This window comes from Pipistrellus kuhlii, unplaced genomic scaffold (assembly GCF_014108245.1).
Source record: "Pipistrellus kuhlii isolate mPipKuh1 unplaced genomic scaffold, mPipKuh1.p scaffold_m20_p_22, whole genome shotgun sequence".
In the NCBI taxonomy this organism is placed as follows: Eukaryota; Metazoa; Chordata; class Mammalia; order Chiroptera; family Vespertilionidae; genus Pipistrellus; species Pipistrellus kuhlii.
The window spans coordinates 12,691,736-12,716,640 of NW_023425521.1; the positions used below are offsets into that span (position 1 = coordinate 12,691,736).

The 24,905-nt window shown below is 39.9% G+C and overlaps 2 protein-coding genes across 5 annotated transcripts in view; one reads left to right on the plus strand and one right to left on the minus strand.

The window, feature by feature from the left end:
* ACACA (acetyl-CoA carboxylase alpha) overlaps positions 1–24,905 on the minus strand; it is a 248,575-nt gene that overhangs the window by 210,377 nt on the left and 13,293 nt on the right. The gene's annotated exons all lie outside the window — the stretch shown is intronic.
* CUNH17orf78 (chromosome unknown C17orf78 homolog) lies at positions 9,033–23,518 on the plus strand. Its single transcript, XM_045586421.1, has 8 exons — positions 9,033–10,132; positions 11,099–11,185; positions 11,955–12,200; positions 19,651–19,803; positions 19,968–19,970; positions 21,461–21,585; positions 22,027–22,143; positions 23,239–23,518. Exons 1-8 carry the CDS (start codon positions 10,075–10,077, stop codon positions 23,311–23,313), a joined length of 864 nt encoding a protein of 287 aa, XP_045442377.1. The 5' UTR covers positions 9,033–10,074; the 3' UTR covers positions 23,314–23,518.

Sequence of the window (24,905 nt, forward strand, 5' to 3'; positions counted from 1 at the left end):
TAGGATCTAATAATCTATCACCATCTAATATTAAGACAAGTAGGTAGAGCTGTGTCTTTAAGATAATACACCTGAAATTTCAACAACTCCAAAGTGGTGCATGCCAAAACCTGCCAATCTTTACTGTAGGCTCTTTAGAGCTGTCTCATGAGTTCTTGCCACACAAGCCATTATGTCAGTAAGAAGCGGAGGAGGAGAGCCAAAGGGTGGAGAGAACTTACTATACAAGACTAACAAGTGGAAGAGAAGGGACTAGAACATTTCTAGAAGCTGAAACTAGACGGCAATAATGGGATGAATTATGTCCCAGAATTCATATGCTGAAGTCCTAATCCCCATCACCTCAGAAGGTGAATATATTTAGAGATCGGGTCTTTAAGAGGAAGTTAAATTAAAATGAGATCATTAGGGTAGACCCTAATTCCAAATGACTGGTGTCCTTATAAAGAGAGGAAACTAGGACACAGACACAGAGGAAAGACCATCCGTGAATCACAAATTGAGGAAGCATTTGCCAGAATTGTTGCTTTTATGCTGGAGAAGATGGCCATCTACAATCCAAAGAGAGAAGCTTCGGAAGAAACCAACCCTGGAAACACCTTGATTTTCTGATTTACAGTCTCCAGAACTGTGAAGAAATAAATTTCTATTGTTTAAGCCACCCAGTCTGTGGTACTTTATTATGGGAACCCTGGAAAACTAATACACAGTCCCAAATATCAAATGGCTTCCAAGTTTTTTAAGAAGGTTGTCAGATTTATCCTGAACATTCCAGATATCATCCAGTTTTAAAGATGGTCTCTAATATTGTGCATCAACTATTTTTTAAAAACTGGGGGGAAAGCCCGGCCAGTATGGCTCAGTGGTTGAGCATCAACCAAGGAACCAAGAGGTCACAGTTCAATTCCTGGTCAGGGCATATGCCCAGGTTGCAGGCTCAATCCCCAGTAGGGGACATGCAGTAAGCAGCCAACTGATGATGTTTCTCTCTCTCTCTGTGAAATATGGTAGCAACCATACTTGGGTAAAAACTGCTGTTTGAATTTTAACCCTGCTATTCTGGCTTCGGCACTCGCTTACTTGCTTAAACATAGGGTAATTGCCTCAGCTTCCAGATTGAGACCTGGAGGCTAAGGCAATTTTCCTGTGCCTGTGGACCAGAACCACAGGAGATTGGTTCCCACTGACTCAGTAGCTTCAGGAATAGAAACTGTAGATAACCTTTAGAGATTAACCGCTCAGGTCTGCTTCTGTACTATCTGCTATCGCAAGATATGGCCACATTCCAATGTCCAGCAGGTCACTGCCTAGCACTGGGAGTCCGGCGGGATGGAGCTGGACTGTAGACCCTGCGGGCTGTTCCCAGCCTTTAGAATTTAGAATTTAGAACAAAGGAAAATTTTTGTGGTTTGGACCTTTAAAAGGATTGCCTACACCTGAAACAGTGTGGTTGTGAGTGTGGCCCCCTGCGTGTGGTGCTCTTGCAGCCATCCTGGCCAGTTCAATAAATCCTTGCCTGCTTTTTTTAATCAATCACCAGTCTTATTTTGAACCCAGGGTTCGACCTCACAACACTAAGAAATTCAATAAAAACATATTTTTTTAATTTTTATTTTTTTAAATCCTCACTGGAGGAATGAGGATATTTTTTCCATTGACTTTTTTTTTCTTTTTTTTCTTTTTTAGTGAGAGTAGAAAGAAGGGATGAAGGAAAGAGAGAAAGAGTGAGGAAAGAAACATTGATATAAGAGCGACACATCTATTGGTTCCCTTTGTTCACAGCCGGGAATTGAATCTACAACCAAGGTACATGCCCTTGACTGGAACCGAACCCGGGACCTTTCAGTCCGCAGGCTGACGCTCTATCCACTGAGCCAAACTGGTTTGGGTCTTTTTTTTTTTTTTAATTGGGGAAAAAAGATGGTCTCTCACACCACTGTGGGAAAGTAAGAAAAGTTTGAGGGGTTCCTGTCATTAAAGTGACTACAATCTAGTTGGGAAGACAAAACTAAATGCCAAAACCAAATGTCTACAGCTTGCTCCTTAGATGACAGCCATGTGAATTTTATATGAGCCATAGATGAGAGAGGATAAATTCTAAAAAATGAATAAGCCCAGGAATACATAAACAGTATGTTTATATGTGTGTCACTGTGTATATGTTGGCACTTTATTGTCCATTATACTTTAGTTTATGGCAAGGTTTCTTACAGATAGTCTGTTTCCACTGAGTAACTGCAACAGAATCATAGTTACTAGTTAAAAAATGCAGATTCCCATCCCCACTGTAGACTTTTTTAAGCAGTAATTATTCACCCTTACAATTATTCAACTGAAGTTTGAGAACAATAGGATTTATCCTTACTGTCCCCCTGTTTGCTGCCAATGTCTCTGGCAAACAGCAATGCCTTCTACACCTGAGTGTCCAAGAGAGGAAAGTCTTAACAGTTCAGGCCAGAGTTAAACCAAGGGGAGAAAAGTACCTTAATAGAAAATGGAACTGTGAGGAGTCCCCTATCCTGGTAGCTGCCATGGTTCCAACTTCCTTACGTAGCAAAGTCAGTGATCAACAGTTGGGATATAGGACAGAGGAAATACTGGGATGTTATTTTCCCCAGGTCCTCAACATATATACTCCACACTTTATAGCTCTTGCCACACTTATTCTTACCTTTGCTTCTACTATCAAACTTGTCCTTTCTCTCCCTTTTCTCTAAGATTTCTTTACTTCCCCACCTTCTACTGATATATCTCTCCTCTGAGTTTCTATAGGATTCTAATCACCACCACATGATTCAGCATTTATTAGGCTTTAATTTTTGTGTCTATTTGGTTTTAGCTCTCCAGCTAAATTGTAATAATCTTAAGGGAGAGAGAGTTTCTTATAGTTTGGGATTCCTCTCCAAAACTACTAGAGTAGGGCTAAGTGATTCATTGACTGAAGTAAAGATTAACTAGTTCTGTACCTGAGAGATCACACTGCTCCTTATGTCTGTCTGCTTATCTGTCATCTTGTTGCCTTTGGGAGGCAAAGCCTCCAGTAGGATTCTTAGCTGATTTACAGATGGACATACTTCATCAAGAAAAGACAGGTCCTTAACCAGAATTGTGGCTCCAGTGATGAGATAGAGAAAAACAAAACATACAAAACTTTATCTGAACACTACGTTCCTTTGCTCTGGTCAACCAAGTTCATCCAGAGTTAGGAGCCTGTAAACTTCAAACCATAAAGTCAGAAAATGTCCTCAAGGATGCCACTTTCTAAGTCTGGACTTGATGATAAAAAGTAGGATTGCACAATGAAGGACAGGGTTCACAGTGGAGACCCACCAGGATGTTTTCACACGGACATTAGGGTTTTCACTAAGTATGTCAGCTCTCCCTCCTAGCTATCCAATACTAATCACTTCCAGAGTCCATCTATACTATCTATATTTTACAATCCTCAAATTTTTTAAAAATATATTTTATTGATTTTTTTACAGAGAGGAAGAGAGAGGGATACTTAGAAACATCAATGAGAGAGAATAATCAGCCTCTCGCAGCCCCCCCTCCCCCACTGGGGATGTGCCCGCAACCAAGGCACATGCCCTTGACTGGAATCGAACGCACAGGCCAATGCTCTATCCACTGAGCCAAACCGGTTTCGTCACAATCCTCAAATCTTAACCACTTCTTCCACAGCACTTCCAATATCTATTTTTTTAATCTCTAAGACCTACATATCTCATAACTAAATACCTAGAGAAATTTTAAAAGGCCCGTTTAGCTAAACGCAGGAAAATGGACAGGATAACTTGTTTAGGTCCTATCCACTCCTGGGATTTTGACATTTTATCTTGATCAACTTTATAGGCTTTTCATTTTTGACCTCACTCTCCTGACAACCCATGAAAATGCCCCTGTGAGCTGATTCCTGCTCCTGTCCTCTCCTTCCTTTCAGACTTCCACAGTGTCTTCATAAGCCCTATTTCAGACTCAGCTTTTTCCTGTTACATGTTTAGACCTCCATCTATGTACTCTTACTTGTGTTTTTTTGTTGTTATTTCTCACTCAAGGATATTTTTCCACTAATTTTTAGAGAGTGGAGGGGAGTAAGAGAGCAAATGTGAGAGAGACACAGCAATTGGTTACTTCCTGCATGCATCCCAACCGTGGTAGGGATCAAACTTGCAACCTGAGTATGTGCCGTGGAATTGAATCCATGACCATTTGGTCCTCGGGCTGACACTCCAACCATTGAGCCATACAGGCCACACTGTACCCTCATTCTTCATTGTTATTATATACAAAGCACAATACATAACAAAATGCAACATTAACCATTTTTCTAGAGCCTTTGCTTTTTACAAAGAAAACAGCCATCACTCAATTTCCTTTTATCCTTTTCATTCCTTCAGTCTTAAAATGTTCCTAAATTAGAGGAAGATGTCACAATGTCCTATCTTGCTTAAATATCACCTCTGGCCTGGCCAGTGTGGATTAGAGGTAAACATTGACCTATGAACCTAGAGTTTGCTAGTTAGATTCCCAATCAGGGCACATGCCTGGGTTGTGGGCTTGATCCCCAGTAGGGGACATGAAGGAGGAAGCCGATCTATGATGTTTCTCTCTTATCAATGTTTCTATCCCTCTCTCTTCCTCTCTTTCTAAAAATAATTTTTTAAAAAGAAACAACAGCTCTTGCTGGTTTGGCTCAATGGATAGAGTGTCAGCCTGTGGATTGAAGAGTCACGGGTTCAATTCTGGTCAAGGGCACATACCTTGGTTGTGGGCTCAATCCCTCATAGGAGGCATGCAGGAGGTGGCTGATCAGTGATTCTCTCTCATTTCTGATGTTTCTATCTCACTCCCTTCCTCTCTGAAATCAATAAAGATATATATTTTTTAAAAGAAACAACAAAAATCAATAAAAACATATTTTAAGAATAAATAATCAATAAAAACATTTTTAAAAATATATATTTTATTGAATTTTTACAGAGAGGAAGGGAGAGAGATAGAGAGCTAGAAACGTCGATGAAAGAGAAACATCAACCAGCTGCCTCTTGCACATCCCCTACTGGGGATGTGCCCGCAACCAATGTACATGCCCTTGACCGGAATTGAACCCGGGACCTTTCAGTCCGCAGACCGATGCTCTACCACTGAGCCAAACCGGTTTCGGCAATAAAAACATTTTTTAAAAAAAATCTCATCTCTGGTTAACATACTAGACCAGCAGATAGAAAGCTATCTCCCCAACTTAAGTCTTGTTTATCAGTGGGACCTGCTGTGCTAATATGCCCAATTTTCTTAACAAGAACAAAAAGGAAGAAAGATAAAGGAAATAAAAAATAAATGAAACTGAAACCGGTTTGGCTCAGTGGATAGAGGGTCAGCCTGGTCAAGGGCATATACCTTGGTTGCAGGCACATCCCCAGTAGGAAGTGTGCAGGAGGCAGCTGATTGATGTTTCTCTCTCACTGATATTTCTAACTCTCTATCCTTGTCTCTTCCTCTATTAAAAAAAAAAAAATCAATAAAATATATTTTTTTAAAAGAAATGAAAATAAAGTGTAGTTTAAATCAATGAATGAGACAGCCATAATCATTTGGATAGCATATAGCTTGGGGAGATGAATTCAGGCAAGCAAAACTGAGAAAAATTGGTTACTGGTATTGGTAATAGGAGCCATGGATATCTTAAGAGCAACAGGAACTTTGCCTTCTGTGTGTTCTGTATTGTAATAGCTTGAACTCTTTAATCAGATAGATCAGACTTTAAATCCTGACTCTTACTAATTAGCTCTGTGACCCTGAGCAACTGCCCCCCTTCTGAGTTTCCTTGTCTATAAGATTGGGATATAATATCTACCTTGTAAGTTTGTGGTTTTTTGATGAAATGTTACAACCAAAATGGAAAGTTTCTAACACAAAGCTTGAAACATTAGTAGGCGTACTGAAAATATTACTTCTTCCTTTCTCTCTGTGTCTCCCTTCATTTTCTATTACTATTGAATACAAGAATAAAATGGCCTACGGATGCTCACTTGATTCAGGAATGATTGTGTTATTAAATTCACCACCTACCCCTTATCTGGAGCCAATATTCCCTGGGTAAAAAAGCATGTGATCAGGAACTCAGAGATAATCTGAGTCTTTTACTCTTTACTTGGAGGGGGTAAGTAAACAGGAGAAGTGACTGTGGCCTGAGCTTCTGAAAACCAATCAAAGGGTTGGCACTCTGAGAGTCTGTATAGCTGTGCCACATTGAAAAGGCTCTTTGGTCCCTTTGGGAAGGATGTGAGACAATAGGAACTTTTATATTCTACAGAGAAGGGTGTAAGTAAGAACAGCCTCCTAGAAAACATTTGGCATTAATTAGTAAGGCTGAACATACCCTGCATACCCTATAACTCTGCTTCCATTTCTGGATTTATATTCTGGAGAAACTTTCAGATGATTCCAGGAACTTTGTTCATTATGACCAAAACCTGAAAATAACCCAATCTCTCAGCAGTAGAATGGATAAGTTATGGTACACTGAAATATATAAAGCAATGAGAACAAACTATTGCTACATGAAACATCAAGATGAATTTTACAGACATAATATTAAGCAAAAAAATCCAGACCCAAAAGAATGTGTTTCCTGTTATATAAAGTTAAAAAACAAACAAAACTCATTTGTAGTAGTAAAAATCTGAATAATGGCCCAGCCAGTGTGGCTCAGTGATTTAGCATCCACCTATGAACCAGGAGTGGTTCAATTCCCACTCAGGGCACATGCCTGCATTGCAGCCTTGATTCCCAGCGTGGGGCGTGCAAGAATAGCTGATCAATGATTTTTTCTCTCTCTTCCTCTCTCTGAAATCTACAAAAAACATATTTAAAAAAATAAAGACACCAAAACAGAGGCCAGAGAAATTAAACGACTTACTCAAAGTGATTCAGTGTGTTCTAGAAGCTAGTTATGCCTTTTGGCTACTTGTCAAGTGCTCCTCCCACAGACCCACCCTGATTCTTTTAGTTAGTCCCAGTTTCCTAATATCTTCGTGTCATATCTCTCACAAGACTCACCTATGTTACAGTTTTGTTTCCTTCTAAATTTGACATTTTTGCTGTAGGGAAAGGATATCAGGTGAGATATCCTTTCCTCCACATATATTCTAAACACAAAACCAATCAAAATATCTATAATAATAGTAGAGAACAGTCTGGGTCTATTTCTCTGATAGTTATTTTGACTTGTTAATGTAGCTCTCGGCACTGTATGGCTGCTCAACACAAAGGCTGACATTTGAGCCTCTAGGACACAAAGAGAAAGGGAAAGGTCAGAAAGTTGATAAAACAATATGCTTGTCCCTTCTCTTTGTCTAAGCACAAGGTTTCTTTAGAGAAGAGTGAGCTCTTCTGCCACCTTGTGACAGAGAATGAGAACAGTGAACCCTCAGATCCTTTCCTATCCCCTCCTCCAGGTGGCAGCATTGTCACATGGCATCTAGGAATTCACAGAAAAAAATGAAAGTTTCTATTTCTTTTTTTTTTCTTTCTTTTTTTAAAATATATTTTATTGATTTTTAACAGAGAGGAAGAGAGAGGGATAGAGAGTTAGAAACATCGATGATATAGAATCATCGATCAGCTGCCTCTTGCACACCCCCCACCAGTGATGAGCCTGCAACCAAGGTACATGCCCTTGCCCGGAATCAAACCCGGGACCTTTCAGTCCACAGGCCAACGCTCTATCCACTGAGCCAAACGGTCCAGGCAAGGGGGGAGTTTCTTAAACTACATGGGAGCAGAGAATCATGTAACCATGTTGAGGAAATAATAACCAAAACCAATGTGCCTTACCCCTAGAAGAATCAGGCAACTGTGGCAGGGAAAAAGGAATGAGATAATGCTGCTCTAGACCAGTAAGACTTGAGGTACTTATGTTCCCTCTACTTAGCTGGCCTCACTTCTCTGCTCTCTTCCATGGTAAAATTTCTTGAAAAAGATAATGTACACATATTCAGCTTCAATTCCCTCTCAGCTTCTCCAACTTCCACCACTCTGCTGAAACTGTTCTTATAGGACTGTCAAATATAGTGGACAGTCTGTTCTCATCATACACACCTCCCAGCATTTGACCAACTGATCATTTCTTTCTTGGAAATACTCGCCTTTCTTAGATTCTACAGCATTCATTCTCTTAGTTTTCTTACCTCCAATGTCACCACCTCAGAGAAGTCTTCCCTGACCACCCTAAAGTGTCCTCTGCCAGTGACCCATCATCTCATCATTCTGTTCTTTGCTTCACAACTATCACAGTCTCTAATTATCTTATGTATTTGTGTATCATTCATTGTTAGCCCTTTGCACTATTTTATTTTTTACCAGGTTTGTTGTGTGCTTTCCATTTTTTCATGTGAACATGGACTTGATCTTGCTCACTGCTAGAATAGTGTCTGGCACATGGTAGGCCCACAATAAATACTTGCTAAATGACAGGCACTGTGGCTGAATGTTCAGCACTTCTCCTTCCAATTTCAGGCAGCATGTTGCCCTTTTTGTTTTCCAATATTTCCCTTGATGCTCTATTTAGCCAGATTTCAACCTGAATTAAAATGTCAGGCAATAGGGCATATCCCCAATAGGGGGTGTGCAGGAGGCAACTGATCAATGTTTCTCTCTCATCGATGTTTCTAACTCTATCTCTCTCCCTTCCTCTCTGTACAAAATCAATAAAATATATATATTTTTAAAATGTCAGGCAACAGACTAACATTTTTAAAATATATATATATTGATTTTTTTATAGAGAGGAAGGGAGATAGAGAGTTAGAAACATCAATGAGAAAGAAACATCAATCAGCTGCCTCCTTCTCACTCCCTACTGGGGATGTGCCCGCAACCAAGGTACATGCCCTTGACCTTGGGACCCTTGAATTAAACTTGGGACCCTTCAGTCCGTAGGCCAACATTCTAACCATTAAGCCAAACTGGTTAGGGCCAGGGTAACATTTAAATCATGATTTGACTCTAATGAATTCCCTCATGGAATGTCCCTATTCATCATTATCAATGAGAGTGTTGGCCTCTAGAACCTTCTTTCACATAGCCAAACCTATGTTGACTCCAATGGAGTACATTTACAGTGGGTAGAGAGAATATAGAGACTCTGGGCTTAGGAAAGGACCTAAATACATCCTCATTGCTGCTTTATGATCCATCTACCTATGTTATCACAAAGTTTATATAAAATTACTAAAATATGCAAGTTTTGAATAATCTTCAACAGTTACCTGTCTAGGAAAATCTTCCCAAACTGCATGCAGTATCTCTCATCTAGGATATTTAGCTCTTCTTCACAACCTCTCAGCCCAATAGTCATGGGAAGGTGGTTTACCTATACTCATTTCACTATCTTGGGGTGTGAAAATGTACAAAACTAGATAGTTATATCTGTGTTGATGTAAGTCTAGGTGTGTAACTGTGAATGAATACTAGACATCATTTGGTCGGAATACAGAGGAAAAAATTGAGATGTGGAGAAATCAAGCAATTTTCTCAAGAGGACGTAGTTAATAATAGCCTGTATTAGAACCCAGTTCTCTTAATTCCTAGTGCAGTGCTTTCTCCAGTGTAACTCACCAACTTATTCAGTCCCAGTTCCCTGCTCTACTCTATAAATCAATTTCCTTAATTGAAATCTCTTTATCTCTGTATGCTGGTGTGTAAATATATATGCCTGTCTAAGTGAGCATGCTTGTGAATGTCTACGTGTCTACCTGCAAGTATTTATAAAGATATCACTGGGCGTTTATGCCCTTTCTCCTAAGGAAACTTCTGGGTAATTACCATTTCTAATGTTGGCAGTAGTGATCAGAGAAGACCTTCTGAGTCAATCATTAAGCAGATTTGGTCCTCTCTCCAATCAGCTCTATTCCTGGATCTTCGGGAAATGGAGCAAGATAATTAGGGTGGAACCAGACTCTCCCTGGGTCAAACTTGGTTCCAGGGCAGTGAAAATGCCTAGAAAGCTATAAGAGACAGTGACAGATTAGCAGCATACTGTCTCTGCAAGGAGCATGTGCTTAAGCTGACATGGATACCATCTTGGTCTTCAGCCTAATCATTACATCCTATGATGCCAACAAGAAAGGTAAGTGCTATTCTAGCTTAATATCCTGGAAAACCCAAAGAGAGGCCAGAAAGTGTTTGGGATCTCTTCTGGCAAATAGAGATATAGCCACAACTCAGTTGGCAATGCTTTCCAGTCATCCTATGCATCCTCCTGCAGGACTGCAACTTATTCAACCCAGAAAGATAGCTGTCCGTTTCATGGTGAGAAGTCTTCAAAGAATGTCTTGTTCATGAAACTAACATCAGAGTCCTTCCTGGAGGGTGCTGTCACAAATTCATACCTCCTCATAAGATGTCTTCCTTTTTAAGGTGTTACATCCAAATATGTGGGGATGCTCTTGGAAAGGGAGAGCTAAGAAAAGGGTGGTGTGGAGTTGAAATGGCACCATTTTCTGCTCTTTGATAACTGTTCATTTAAAACATGATTTTCAAAGTGTTCTAGACATTTCATCTCTGTAATTAGCTCACCAGAGTTAAGGCCAAACAGTATAATGTGCAGTAGTAGCAAATTTAGCAAATGAAGAAAACCCCAAAAAAAATAAGAAAAAGAAAAAAAGAAAACTCACAACACCCTGTGAGTTATATGGCAAAAGCATAAATAATTATAATCTATGGTTCCATGGAATTCAGAAAATACCTTGTTCAAGGTTACGCTTAATAAACTTTCAAAAGTTTTAAAACAAGAACAGGAAGGTGAAGAGATAATCAGTTTTTAAAGGAAAAGTTTGATCAGTCTTTCATTAACTTTATTTACAATAACTCTTTTTTACCTCCCTACCCCCAAAAATAATAGAATGTTACTCAATCTTCTTTATATAATGTTACTTATCTAACTTCTTCTTGTATATACTTTAAGACTTTGGGAGGAATTTTTATATTACCAATTGCAAGCTTTGTGAGAAGGAACTACATTATTTTGTATCTTCCTCTCCAGTGCCTAAAATTCTAAACAGTAAAGCCTGAACTTTTTTTTTTTTACTTCCAGAACTCAGAGACAGCCATTGTCAAGTGGAACAGCTCCCTGGGCTCTTCACAATGGGTATGAGAAGCACCAGGGATGTGTTAATGCCAGGTATGGAACTCTTCCTAAAAAAAAATCACTTTGCCAAAAAATTTTTAGGAACTCTTCCTAAAAAAAAAATCACTTTGCCAAAAAATTTTTATTTTTATTTATTTATTTTTTAATTTTATTTTTAAAAGATGCCTGTCTCTCCCATTCCTAGCGCAGATCTCAAGTATCCTATTTTAAAGACATGTATTCCCCCAAAAGGCTTTCTGGAAACCAATTTTTTTGAATGAATTCTTATTAGCTAAGATATAGCTCTATAAATCAAAAAAGGGGGTAAGAAAAGAGAAGGAGGCAATATTCAACCCTCTGCATTAAAGGACAATCCGTGAGCATTTCTCTGGGCTGAACTTAATGCAGTCACCCACCTTCATGGGGCCCATGGTAGGAAGGAAGAAAGGCAGGTTTGTATATTAAGTATCATAAGCACATGCTGAGGAAGAAATCAACTAAAAAGACACAAAAATACAGCAGTGAAGTTTAACGAGTCAATAGGTAGTTCAGCCATTCAGATTAAGAACCAGCTTCCTGTCCAGGCAGTGTGGTTCAGTGGTTAAGTGTCGATCCATGAACTGGGAGGTCACAGTTTGATTCTCCATCAGGGCACATTCCTGGACTGGGGGCTCAATTCTCAGTGAGGAGCGTGCAGGAGGCAGCGGATCCATGATTCTCTTTCATCATTAATGTTTCTATCTCTCCCTCTCTCTTCTGCTCTGAAACCAATAAATATATGCCAGCTTCCTTTATTCTCTTTGGCTTATTTATCTCTTTGCAGAAGCTCAAGCTAAAGACAACAGGTCCACCTTCGACCAAATTCTGACTGTGGCTACCCTGCAGTGCCTTGCCTCTGGGAGCAAAGTAAAAGTCAGCCTTGCATATTCAGAGAAAAGGCCAAAGGTCAAGTATACTCTCAAGAATCTGAGAGTCATTGCTGCTCCCCACAGAAACAGCACTGCTTTCCCAAGCTGTCACCTAACCCCTACATCCAACTTTCAGAATGGATCTCTTCTAACAGGCAAAGGTGAGATTGGAACATAAGGTGAAGGTAGGCATGACTTTTACTTACAAACCTGAATGCAGATAGAGCTTAGTAGCAGCTAATGCCTCAAGGAAATGGATTATCCTCTCCTTTGGCAAATCTATGTCCTCTCTGAGACTCAGTTTTCTAATCTCTAAGGACCCTTCTAGTCCTGACATGCTGCAATTTTCACATGCTCTCATTTCTGATGGGTTGTCTTTCACAATACTTATTTGATTTTAATTTACTCTGAATGCACATAGTAAAATATTCAAACAACACAGGTTTCCAGTGAAAAGTAAATCTCCCTTGTTCTACTCCCTCATCCTCCAGTACTCTATCCCTGAGGGAAATCCTATTAACAACTTATTGAGTTTCCTTCCAGAGATATTCTAGGCATGTATGGATGTATATATTTTAAACATATAAATAGTAGCATACCATATACACTATTTAATACCTTGCTTTCCCCCCCACTTAACAATGTATCTATAGGTTGTTCCATATCAATATGTATTAACTAGAGGCCCAGTGCACGAAATTTGTACATGGGTGGGGTCCCTCAAGTTGGCCTGTGAAGATCAGGCCCTAACTCCCTCCCCCAGCCTTGCAGCCCTGATTGTCACCCTGCCTTGGCCTGGTGCCACCCACTTGCCTGCTCCACCTTCCCACTGCCATAGTTGGCTCTCATAGGGACCCATGGGGGCTGGCAGCACCTTCACTGTAGCCCACTGCCAATACCGCTACGCCTGCCATGTTCCGCACAGCCCCATTGGTCAGTGCACATCATAGCGAGCAGTCAAACTCCAGGTTGGTCAAACTCCCCTTGAGGGGACAATTTGCATGTTAGTCTTTTATTATATAGGATATGTCTCATTCCTTGTAACTCTTGTACATTATTACATTTTATGTCTATACTATCACCAGTTTCCTATGGATCAATATTTTGGTTGTTTCCAACCTCTTACAAATACAAACAATGCTGCAAGCAATGATCTTATACATTCTTCTTTGTGTGCCTACAATTTATCCATAGGATAAATTCCAAGCAGGGTTGCTGTATCAAAGTTTGATAGATATTGCTAAGTTACCCTCCACAGGGGTTGTTCAGTTTTTCACTTCCACACACATTGAGAGTAACTATTCCCCCACAGTTGCTGAGCAATGGCTCTTGACCTTTGCCTTAAGTTTCTCTGCTTCTGTCCTTCCTTCTCCCACCCATTCTTTTTGTCAACTAGTTTATGATCTATATATCAAGAATATTAGTATTGGCAGTTCCCCCTACATACAGGAAATTCCCTAGATCCGTGGTTGGCAAACTGCGGCTCTCAAGCCACATCTGGCTCTTTGGCCCCTTGAGTGTGGCTCTTCCACAAAATACCATGGCCTGGGCGAGTCTATTTTAAAGAATGGCATTAGAAGAAGTTTAAGTTTAAAAAATTTGGCTCTCAAAAGAAATTTCAACCATTGTACTGTTGATATTTGACACTGTGGAGTAATGAGTTTGCTGACCACTGCCCTAGATGCTACTGTTGCAGTGCTGGAAAAAATTAAATAAAACTTGACACTTTTGCCGAGACCGGTTTGGCTCAATGGATAGAGCATTGGCTTGGGGACTGAAGGGTCCCGGGTTCGATTCCCGTCAGGGGCATGTACCTTGGTTGCGGGCATATCCCCAGTAGGGGGTGTGCAAGAGGCAGCTGATCGATGACTCTCTCATCGATGTTTCTAACTCTCTATCTCTCTCCCTTCCTCTCTGTACAAAATCAATAAAAATATATTAAAAAAAAAACTTGACACTTTTAAAAAAAATTGGGGGATCACCAGCAGAATAATGGGGGTGGAGGAGTACTTTTAAAACTACAATACAATCTGTTTAGAGCAGTGGTTGGCAAACTCATTAGTCAACAGAATCAAATATCAACAGTACAACGATTGAAATTTCTTTTGAGAGCTAAAACCAACTTCTACGCATGGGCCACAAAGTTTCAATAGCACTGTACATGCTCACCTGCACGTGGTATTTTATGGAAGAGCCACACTCAAGGGGCCAAAGAGCCGTGTGTGGCTCACGAGCTGCAGTTTGCCAATCACTGGTTTAGAAGACTAGAAATTGGGAAATAAGTGGATAGGTTCTTGGGATGTAGCCCAGGTATAGTAAATTATAAATCCTCACATGACACAAATGTTTTAATTCCTTTACTATACTTTCTAAAGTTCACATAGTGATCACTTTTGTGTGAAAAAAGCTCTTAAAAACTTAAAAGCCTCTGACAGTGTGTGGGGGCTTTCAGTCACTCAGTGTTAATGCAAATTAATTCAACCAGATTGTTCTCTTCCTAACATGTGACACTCCCACACTATGAGTCAATGATAAATGTGATGGGAATAGCGAACTTAAGTCATTTTGGAGTCTAGAGCACATTGTACAGGGTAAATCTTTCTTGGATATAATGCTATGCAGTGTTGGACTCAGAGCAATTAAGACACTAGCTCTTAGAGATTTGGGTCAGGGAAAACGGGGGGATCAAAGGGGAGAGATGCCAATGATCAACCTAATTCAACAATTTGCTTTGGGCTAACCTAGAGTCCAGGGGAGGAGGAAAAGTCTAAGCCAGCGACTTTCAATGGGTGTGTTGCAAGAATTTTTAAGACATGCAATACCTGATTTTTAGTCAGGGGCGCTGGCCTGCTTCCCTTAGATTGTTGAATTTAAAAATAGCTATCCAGTGTAGCTGAATAAAAAATTATACCTATTTATTTTTGTCAACCAGCAAAAAACAATTTTGGGGGGGGTGTTCCCTGGAATTTTAGTAGTTTCTGTGTGCCATGAGATGGAAAAGATTGAAAATAGCTGGTTTAAGCTAATACCCTGTACTATCTGAGCTGTGCAAAGAAAGTAAATGGATATTTGCAGGTTAGTTTGGGGATCTAATCATCAGTCAAGATACATTTATTGAACAACGACGAATTGCAGACAACCAATATATGAGTGGACTTTTGAAATATTGCCCCATTTATAAGTTTAAAACTGCCTATTCTGAATTTAAACTTACACCGAGTGCCAGGAAGTGACACACTCGAAGTAGAGTAGAAATAATTAGGTACATAATCAAATTTATAAGGTCATAAAAGAGATGCCATTATAGATGACATCAGTCTACACAGGAGGATGTCCCAGAAACAAGCCAATGCATGGAGATGTTCCCAGAGAAAAGTAGGAATCTGAAATTGTAAGGATGAGAATAAGCTGCAACAGAAGATGTGGGTTGACATGCAATCTAGAAAAATGTAAGATGGAAACTATTTGTTACTGTTTATGGAATTTGGCCAAGGAAAAGATCCTCTATTATAAATATTCTGATAATTCTTTCTGATGAAAGAGGACTCGTAGGTCTTTATCACTTCTGATAAGGTTTACACCATCTAGTTCCTATTCTTCAGATCTATATTAATCAAGAAACTTTCCAATTATGCATTTGGTTTCACAAGAATCTGTAGGTTTAGAAAAAGGGTATCTAGACAAGAAAAACATCATATCTGATCCATTTGGCAGACTCATTCACCTATGTAAATACTTTTCAATGTCATTTTTAGTATATAGATTAGGTTCTTTGGAATTTGACTGGTGTGCACTAATTCCTATGGTCTGTTTAACCCATGTGAAACTGTGAGGATAGGAGAAATATTAAACAAAGGTTTATTCTGATATTAATGATCACCTTTGACAGGTTACTTAATTTCTCCAGTGCTCAGTTTCTACACGCTGATTTCTATATATGTACAGTTGAGATTTAGATCCGAAGCACAAACCCAATAGCAATATATAAGGCTTCTCAAATACCTCCTTCAACCTGCTAATATTATTACAGAATAGGCTCTAAAAAAAACTTCCATTTAAATGCAATGCATCTAATGCTCCCGTTTTAAAATAAGTTATTTTGTAATAAAGCAAAGCATCATCTCCTAAATCATCCATTTCATAAATTGGGACTTTTGTTTTTCTCATTAAAGTGGGGCATTCATGCCCAAATATCCTTAGCCAAAGAAAAGCTAATTGCAATTCCATCATCACCAGGAACGGAGAGCTGTACTTATAAATATGCTCCACCTTAATCACCTAGCAGATGAGATCTACTAGAGATGAACTGTCAACATGGATGGGCATTAATTCAGAAACTTGGCAGAAATGAAAATACATTGACAAATGAAGCCTATTAGGTAGACTTTGCAACAGTGGCCCCAAGAGGTGGGAAGACATGCTATAGTGAAATACCATTATCCCTGTGGTTAGAGGGCACAGTTCTACTTAGAGGATCTCTAGGTTTTTCCTCCTCCTCCAATCATATCACTCAGCGTGCAGAGTGTTTTCATACCTGCTTTCTTACCTTCACATCACTCCTGTGAAATAGGAAGATCAAGAATTATCCTATATAATAAAGAGCTAATACGCTAATTAGACTAAAGAGCAGAACGACTGTCTGGGGCTGCAAGGGCCGAGCCCCTTGCACGAATTTCGTCCATTGAGCCTCTACTTTGATTATAACGATCTTACAGACAAGGAGACCAAAACTCAGAGAACTTAGATGACTTGTCCAAAGTGAGATTTGCTTATCTTCAGCTCATCTGTCTCATAGAACACGTTATCACTTTAGAGACCTGACTGGCACTATGCTGAAAACACTTCACATCATTTCCTTATTTGTTTTTTTTTTTTGAAACTGTAGCTTTTGGTCTCTATCTTTGCCAACACTGTTTTCCTGATTAAAATGAAATCAAGGATGAGTCCTTACCCTGTAATTTCATATACAATGTCTGGTACTGTAGCCACTGGCCTCTGAAGTAAGGAACTATCATTTTTACATGGACTTAATCAAGACATGGGAAACTAATTTAGAAACATCAAGTAGGACTTACAGACCTCAATTTAATAAGCAATGAGAAGAGACCATTCAAAATGGAATAGGAACCACTGTGTGAATTGGATTAAGTCAATTCTGGAGGCAAGTGAAGTTCATTCCAGACTACAGCCAGAATCTGTCTATATCATCTCATCACTTCCACAGCTGGTCTGAGTCACCATCATCTCTCATTGGATTTCTGCAATAGCCTCCTGTCAGGTGACTCTGCTTCTACCCTTGCCCCACTACAGTCTATTTCAGTGATCTTTTAAAAATGAAACCATCATGCCATTCCTCTGCTCAAAACCTTGTAATGGATCGCCATTTCTTTTTTTTTTTCTTTTTTTTTTTAAATATGTTTCTATTGATGAGAGAGAGAGAGGGAGAGAGGGAGAGAGGGAGAGAGGGAGAGGGAGAGGAAGAGAGAGAGAGAGAGGGAGGGAGGGAGGAAGGGAGGGAGGGAGGAAGGGAGGGAGGGAGGGAGAGGGAAAAAGAGGCAGGGAGAGGGAAAGACAGAGATAAACATCAATCGGTTGCACTCAACCAGAGATCAAACCCACTACCCAGGAATGTTCCCTGACTGGGAATCAAACCCCGTGACCTTTCAGTGCACAGGATGATGGGAAAACGCTCAACCATCTGAGCCACACTGGGCAGGACTGGATCCCCATTTCAATCAGAATAAAAACCAAAATCTTTAAACTAGCTTACAAGGCCCCCAGTGATATGCGCCCATTTCCTTTAGATCCTTATCACCTACTCCTGTCCCCTTGCTTACTCTACTCCAATCTCACTGGCCTCTTTGCTTGTCCTCTAAAACTGTAACATGCCAGATAGACATCTCTGCCTTGGGGCCTATACTCTAGCTCTCGCCTCTGCCTAGGTCACTACAACAGGTCCTCGAATAACATCAATTTTGTTGTAACATTGACGAGAAGAAAATTGATTTCCACTAGGGCCACTGTCTGTGTGGAGTTTTCATATTCTCTCCAGCTTGCAAGGTTTTCCCTCCATACATTGGTTTCCTCTCACAACCCAAAGACGTGCATATTACATGATTTGGACTATCCGCATTGCTCTGGTCTCCGTGTGGGTGTACGTGGGTGCCCTGCAGTGGTTGTCCCCTCCCTGAGTTGCTGGGATAGGCTCTGGCTACCCTCAGGCCTGAACTGAAATAAGCAGCTTAGAAAAGATTTATCTTGCTTGTTTTTATTAATATTTATTAAATGTATATGAAATTCACATTTATTTCAAACTTTAATATTAGAAGTGTTGTCTTTAGAAATTTGGTGATGTTTTTATAACCAGAAATATGCCAGAGGAACCCAATTCTTATTTTCATTTATATCAGTTAGCCTATGAGACAACTGATTTTGTTAAATGTCATTTTGCCTTAAAGTCACAGTTTCCAAATCTAGTTACAACTTTAGTGAGAACTTACTATACTTTCTAGGTATCTGCATGGCTATTCCCCTCACTTCCTTCAAGTCTTGGCTCAATTCTCACCTTTTAATGAACCAGCCTACACTGCATATTGCCAGACCACTGCCCACCTGCACCACATCTCTAGACTGCTCCCTTACCTTCCTCTACTTTAAAAAATATATATTTTTTTTATTGAATTAAGATAGAAAGGGAGAGGAAGAGGGAGAGTGAGTTAGAAACATCAATGATGAGAGAGCAACATTGACCGGCTGTCTCTTGCATGCCCACACTGGGGATGGAGCCCGAAACCTGGGCATGTGCCCTGACTGTGAATTGAACAGTGACCTCCTTGTTCATAAGTCAATGCTCAGCCACTGAACCATGCCAGCTGGGCACCTTCCTCCACTTTATTTATTTATTTATTTATTCATTTATTTTTTATAGCACATACCATAAAATTTACTGTATTTATTGTGGTCTATTCCCTCAATCCCCTCAACCCTTTCTCTCCTTTATTCCTTCCCTAGCTAGAATGTATCCAACTGATAAATCCAAAGTAATGAAGTAATCTCTGGCACATAATAGATACAGTATTCATTTTTAATTATTTGCAGAATGAATGAAATTGAGGAGTGCATGTAGCTGGGTGGTCTTTCCTTCTTCCAACTCTTTTCGTTTTCCCCAATCCCCTCTCAGAGTAGTTGACTTACACTCCACCAGACAAATTTGCAGCAGTCATTAAGGCAAATGATAATATTTCATGTTCCTCTTTGGACTTTGGAGCCATCTTTTTAAAAGATGGAAACTTTGAACAGTGTTACACCCTCCATCCTTATTATTATTATTACGGCTTTAAGCATGATAGGCAAATAAGATATGGTCTACTCCTCTACTCTGATCCTACATTAGTCAAAGGCCTCCTGGGGATTTTAATCCATATCTCTTATTAGTATCTCTATTCTCATATACTCTTGGCATTATTTGGAGCTTACAGCCTAAACCTATGGACAGGTCAATGGGTTTAGTATCATCTTGGATAGAGCTAGGTTCTTTTGTCAGGTAAAATCAAAGGCAGGATAAAGTTTTCTCAGTTTTCCTTTCATTCATTCTTTTTTTTTTTTTTCTAGCTTTTTTACCAGGGGTCTTCCAATGTAAGGTCTATCCAGCAACGAGGACTTCATTAGAGGCTTTTCCCACCACTACCACCTCCATAACTCCAGGGAATAAAGGAGGAGAGAAAACTACAAGTATTGATGATTTTTCTACCCCTTTGAAACAAGGTACAGAATAAGTAAGGGTGAGACAAGAACAGAAAGAAAAACAATTTTAACCCCAACATTAGCCTGGGTCTCCTAAGATTTTCCTGGAGGTTGAGAGGTTACACAGAGTTTCTACTAGAAAAACCACTCCATTTCTTATGGAAAACATCAGTTTCTTTAAAAAGAAGGTCTCAGAAATATTTGTAGTTTGACACTATAGACCTGTGCTGCATCACAACATTTTGGTCTATGATGGAACTACTGTATATATAGTATAGTACATAATACTTGATAATAGTAAATGACTATTACTGCTTTATGTATTTACTATTCTACACTTTTTATAATTGCTTTAGAGTGTACTCTTTCTACTTATAAGAAAAGTTTGCTGTAAAACAGTATGTTGTGTTAGGCCAGCAGCAGCCTTATACACCTGTGTTTACTGTCTCTTGGTTATACCCTTTTCTTTTATGCTTGATTTAATCTCGGTTGTTTTATAAATTTTGTGTAGCTTAAATGTATAGTGTTGTATCAAGTCTACACTAGTGTACAGTAATGTCCTATATCTTCATATTCACTCACCCACTCACTCACTGACTCATCCAGAGCAACTCCCAGATGTGCAAGCTCCATTCATGGTAAGTGCCCTGGATAGGTGTACCATGGTTTATCTTTTACACTGTATTTTTACTGTACCTTTCTATACACAAATACCAATGTGCTACAATTGCCTACAGTATTCAATACAGTAACATGCTGTACAGGAGCAATACACTATACCATATAGCCTAGGTGTGTAGTAGGCTGCACTATCCAGGTTAGTGTAAGTATCATCCAGGTTAGTGTAACTCTCGTTTTTACTCAGTGATGGAATTGCCTAATGATGCACTTCTCAGAATGTATCCCAGTTGTTAAGGGGCACATGACTGTATTAATAGTGCTTTACCTCCATAGCAATGAGCTAATCTTGCAGCCAGATTTGGGGATAGAATGAAATGTATTCATGTGGTAGGAAATACCAGCCTCTTCATGTATAGACAGGCGACATTTACACACTAAGCAATTATTATAGTGATGGCACCAATCAAGTACATGTTTCATCTGCCCAGTTTTTGGAAATGACCTTCCCTAAATTGACCAGAACTCAGATTCTGTAAGATTCTGGCTTGGGTGACATCCTAGTTCCTACCAGGGGAAAAATAAATATGAGACTAGTAATAACAAGTTGCATATAAGCCATTTGTCCCCAAATCTGGCTTATGACCCAGGAGCAATGCCAACTCACCTTTGTTCTTTCTATGCCCCACTAAAGCCACAAGGAGCAAAGGAGGGTGACTTTCTAGGTAGAGACCCTGAGAGGGCTGCTGGTGAAAGAAGAGTTAGACCTCCTTGGGCACTCCCACCCTTTTCCTTTCTTGAGGGCAGTGCAAAAATGGGTCCTATTTGATCATGGAAAAATCCCAAAGCCCTGGGAAGGTGACTCTCTGAGATTAGAGCAGAGCCCATGATGCCAACCCCATTCCTGACTGTAAGTCTGAACTGGAAAGGGGGCCCTGCCTCTGAATCTAGGTGGACCCCTCTTAGTCATGTGAGCCAAGAGACCTTCAAATCAGAGGGTTGATCTTTTCCCTCTCTCAAATTCTCTTTCTCCCTCTTCTACTCTGCTCTCTTCTTTTAGACACGGATGAAGATCTAGAGAAGAGGCAGAAATGGAGCAGTGTGGTCAAATTTCTGATTGCTGTCACTCTGTTGTTAAGTGGAATCGCTATTACAGTGTTTGTCATTTTTGAAGTTCCATGTCCTGTAAGTTTGCTGATGTATTGGGTGCTTGGGCTTGATCTATAAAAATCTCCTTTTCCAGTGGCAGGTTGGCATAATAAGAAAAACATAGACTTTGGAGTTTGGACAGACCTACCACTCATACTCACTAGCTGAGTGGCTTTGAGAAAGTTGCTTGACTTGTCCAGCCTCAGTTGTCTCATCTTTAAAATGGGACTAATGATATTTGCCTCTTATGGTGGTTATGAAGGTTAATTGAGATCATGTGTGACAGGAGGTCCTTGCTAAATGTGAGTTCCTTTCTTTACTGTACTTCAACATTCTCTAGGGAGGATAGAGCCAATAGGACAGAATAGTTTCTTTATAAGAGATAATTTCCTTTAAATGGCCCGACATGAGGTTTGGAAGATAATCAAATGCATACCAGGGACCTAAAGTTAATACCAGGCATTTTTCTCCCCTCAGTGTAAACACCCAAGAACCAGAGAACTATGCCAATGCCGGCGATTGTGGAGAAGGCTAAGGAAGGAAGGCCAGCAACCTGAGGCAGCTGAATCCCAGCCTCACTCTCAGCCAGAGAAGGAAAGTGTTCTCTGTATGGTTTGTGCATTTGTTTGGAGAAAATGGGGCTAATATATAAGACCTGGGATACAGGAAGCTGCTTCTGTTATGAAGCAAATGTGGTTAATTGTTTTATGTGTCAGGAAACAGGTAGGTATTTGTAATGCTATAATATTTTCTTAACATTAGACCAACCATAACACATAACTGAAAATACAGATTTCTGGGCCCTAGATATAATGAATCAGCAGAAAGAATCAGGAATTTTTAACATACTGGATTTACTGGCCTATTCATCTATTCCATAAAATTTTACTGAAAGTGTCAATTTTTCTTCTTTCTTCCCACCTTCCAGAGGCTTACAGTCTATGTTTATAACAGGTTAGCATTTGGAAAGTACATGCAGCCCTGGCTGGTTTGGCTCAGTGGATAGAGCATTGGCCTGTGGACTGAAGGGTCCCAGGTTTTATTCTGGTCAAGGGCATGTATCTTGGTTGCGGGCACATACCCAGTGGGGGGTGTGCAAGAGGCAGCTGATCGATGATTCTCTCTCATCAATGTTTCTAACTCTCTATCCCTCTCTCTTCCTCTCTGTGAAAAATCAATAAAATATATTAAAAAAAGAAAAAAGAAAAAAAAGAAAGTACATACAAAATCAGATGGGCATGGAGTCAGGTGTAGTGCAAATGGAAAAGGATTAGTAAAATATACTTGGTCCACTTAGACCTAGGTTTCTGCTGCTTTCCAACAGAGTGAGACTGAATGGGCCGGATTCAAGGATGAAGTAGAACTGTTGTGCATCTGGGATCCAAAGTGGCTGCAGATCGAGGGCCTTTTCCATCCAAGGCAAATAGGTCAAGCAAGGGGTAGATAGGCTCTTTGCTGGTAGGTTATAGGGTCCAATAAATTGTAGATTTTCATACTAAGTGTACCTTGCAGATACTTTCTCTGTATAAGTACAATAACTTTCCCTAGAATTACTGGGAAGCAAAGAGGCAAAATGATGTGTACTTGGAATTATACAGGGTTTTGTACTTAGCTATTTTTTTTGGCAGTATATAAAGAAAAACCCATTTGCATACTTCTTTATCTTTCCTATTTTCTTTCAATCTCTAGGTTGGAGAAAATGCTCCCAACTCAAACTCAAAGAAAGCTGCCGAAATCATTGTTATCCACCAGACATACTTCTGAGAAGTTCTATTCTGACTCTCATGGATACTATACTGTCTTCTCCCTATTATTAATTAAGACTAGAGGCCCAATGCACAAAGATTCATGCAGAATAGGCCTGCCTTCCCCTGGCTGCAGGCACCACCCTCGCTCCAGATGGAGTGGCCTTCTGCCTCTCACCTTGTTGCGTCAATTTGTATATTCCCTCCTTATTGGCTGTGGGCACTGCCATAGTTTGTTGTGGAGTTATGGTCAATTTGCATATTCTGTCTTTATTATATAGGATGGGCAGATATTTGTCATTTCTGCACTCATATCTTCAGCATGAACATTGCAATCAAACAGTAATGCCAGGCCAATGAAGGGGGAGCCTGAGCTTAATCAATTACCCTCATGCCACTGGTACTGACTGATATCCAAGTCTCTGAGATTCACTTTGTACCTCCACAAAAAGTGGGTATCTTCTCACCCCATCAAATGGAAACAGGAAGTCTTCCCTCTAAGGACTGTGAATGGACCTATTGCTCTTTGACAAAAGGTTTAAACATAGCCTTCAAGGAATGGCGAAGAGCAGCCACAAGTGTGGCATAGTTCACCCACTCCTCTGTTATCTTCAGGGCTGACTTCATGCTCACTAGCTCTCAACTGGCTTAGGGTGAAGGTCCTGTTTTCCCAAGGTTTTATGATTTAGCTTCTGCCACCACGAGTAGCTATGAACACACTGGTGAAGGGAATGTGAATTTAAGCATTCCAAGGTGCTAAGAGACCCAGATGAGGTCTCCTGATAATCCAGAGTTCCTAATAATCCAGATTATTACAGGTGTTCCTTCCTCCCAATATTGTACCCTACCAGAAGAGTGAGCTATGTATATTCTGAACAAGGACATGAGAGCAAAAATGGTTACCATGATCTTTCTCAAAGAGATACAGATATAAGTCAAGTCTGACCTGCTTAACTAAGAGTTTGGTAAGAAAATGGAAAGAGATTATACTAAAGCAGTATTTAGGTAAAAAGGGAATGGTGGGGGCAGATAAAACTGTTATCCTGCCTTTTTTTCATAAAAGGCTAAAACCATTCCATTTTATTGTGGTGAAATGTGCCTGTTTCTAAATAATTCTGTTTTGTTAGTTCTCTGATAAAAATCATATACTAATTTTAATTTTCTTTTACTTCAAGTATTGTCCAAAAAATAATGATTCTCAAAACTGTACCAACAGAGGAATGAATATATCTTGCCATAAACCCTGAATTAATATTCAAGCCAAGCCTGGAAGAGATGGAACAGAAATAAAGCATGGATGATGGTAGTTTTCAAGGAAGCTCTAGAGACCCTCTAGGCATCCTAAAGTCCCCTCGAGCCTTGAAAACATAGCAGGTAAAGACAACAGAGCACTGGAGCTTGCACTTGGATAAAGGAGTTTATGATTTGCACCTTCCACCTCCAGGTTATCTTGCCACCATGGTTCAGTCTGACCATGAAATAGGAAAAACAAAACAAACAAACAAACAAAACTTGTTCCTTCCCTAGACCATGAGTGAGGATGATTAGAAGCATTCTATACTTGGTCTAGAATTGATACCTACATTCATCCCCACCCTCCCAGCCTCATCC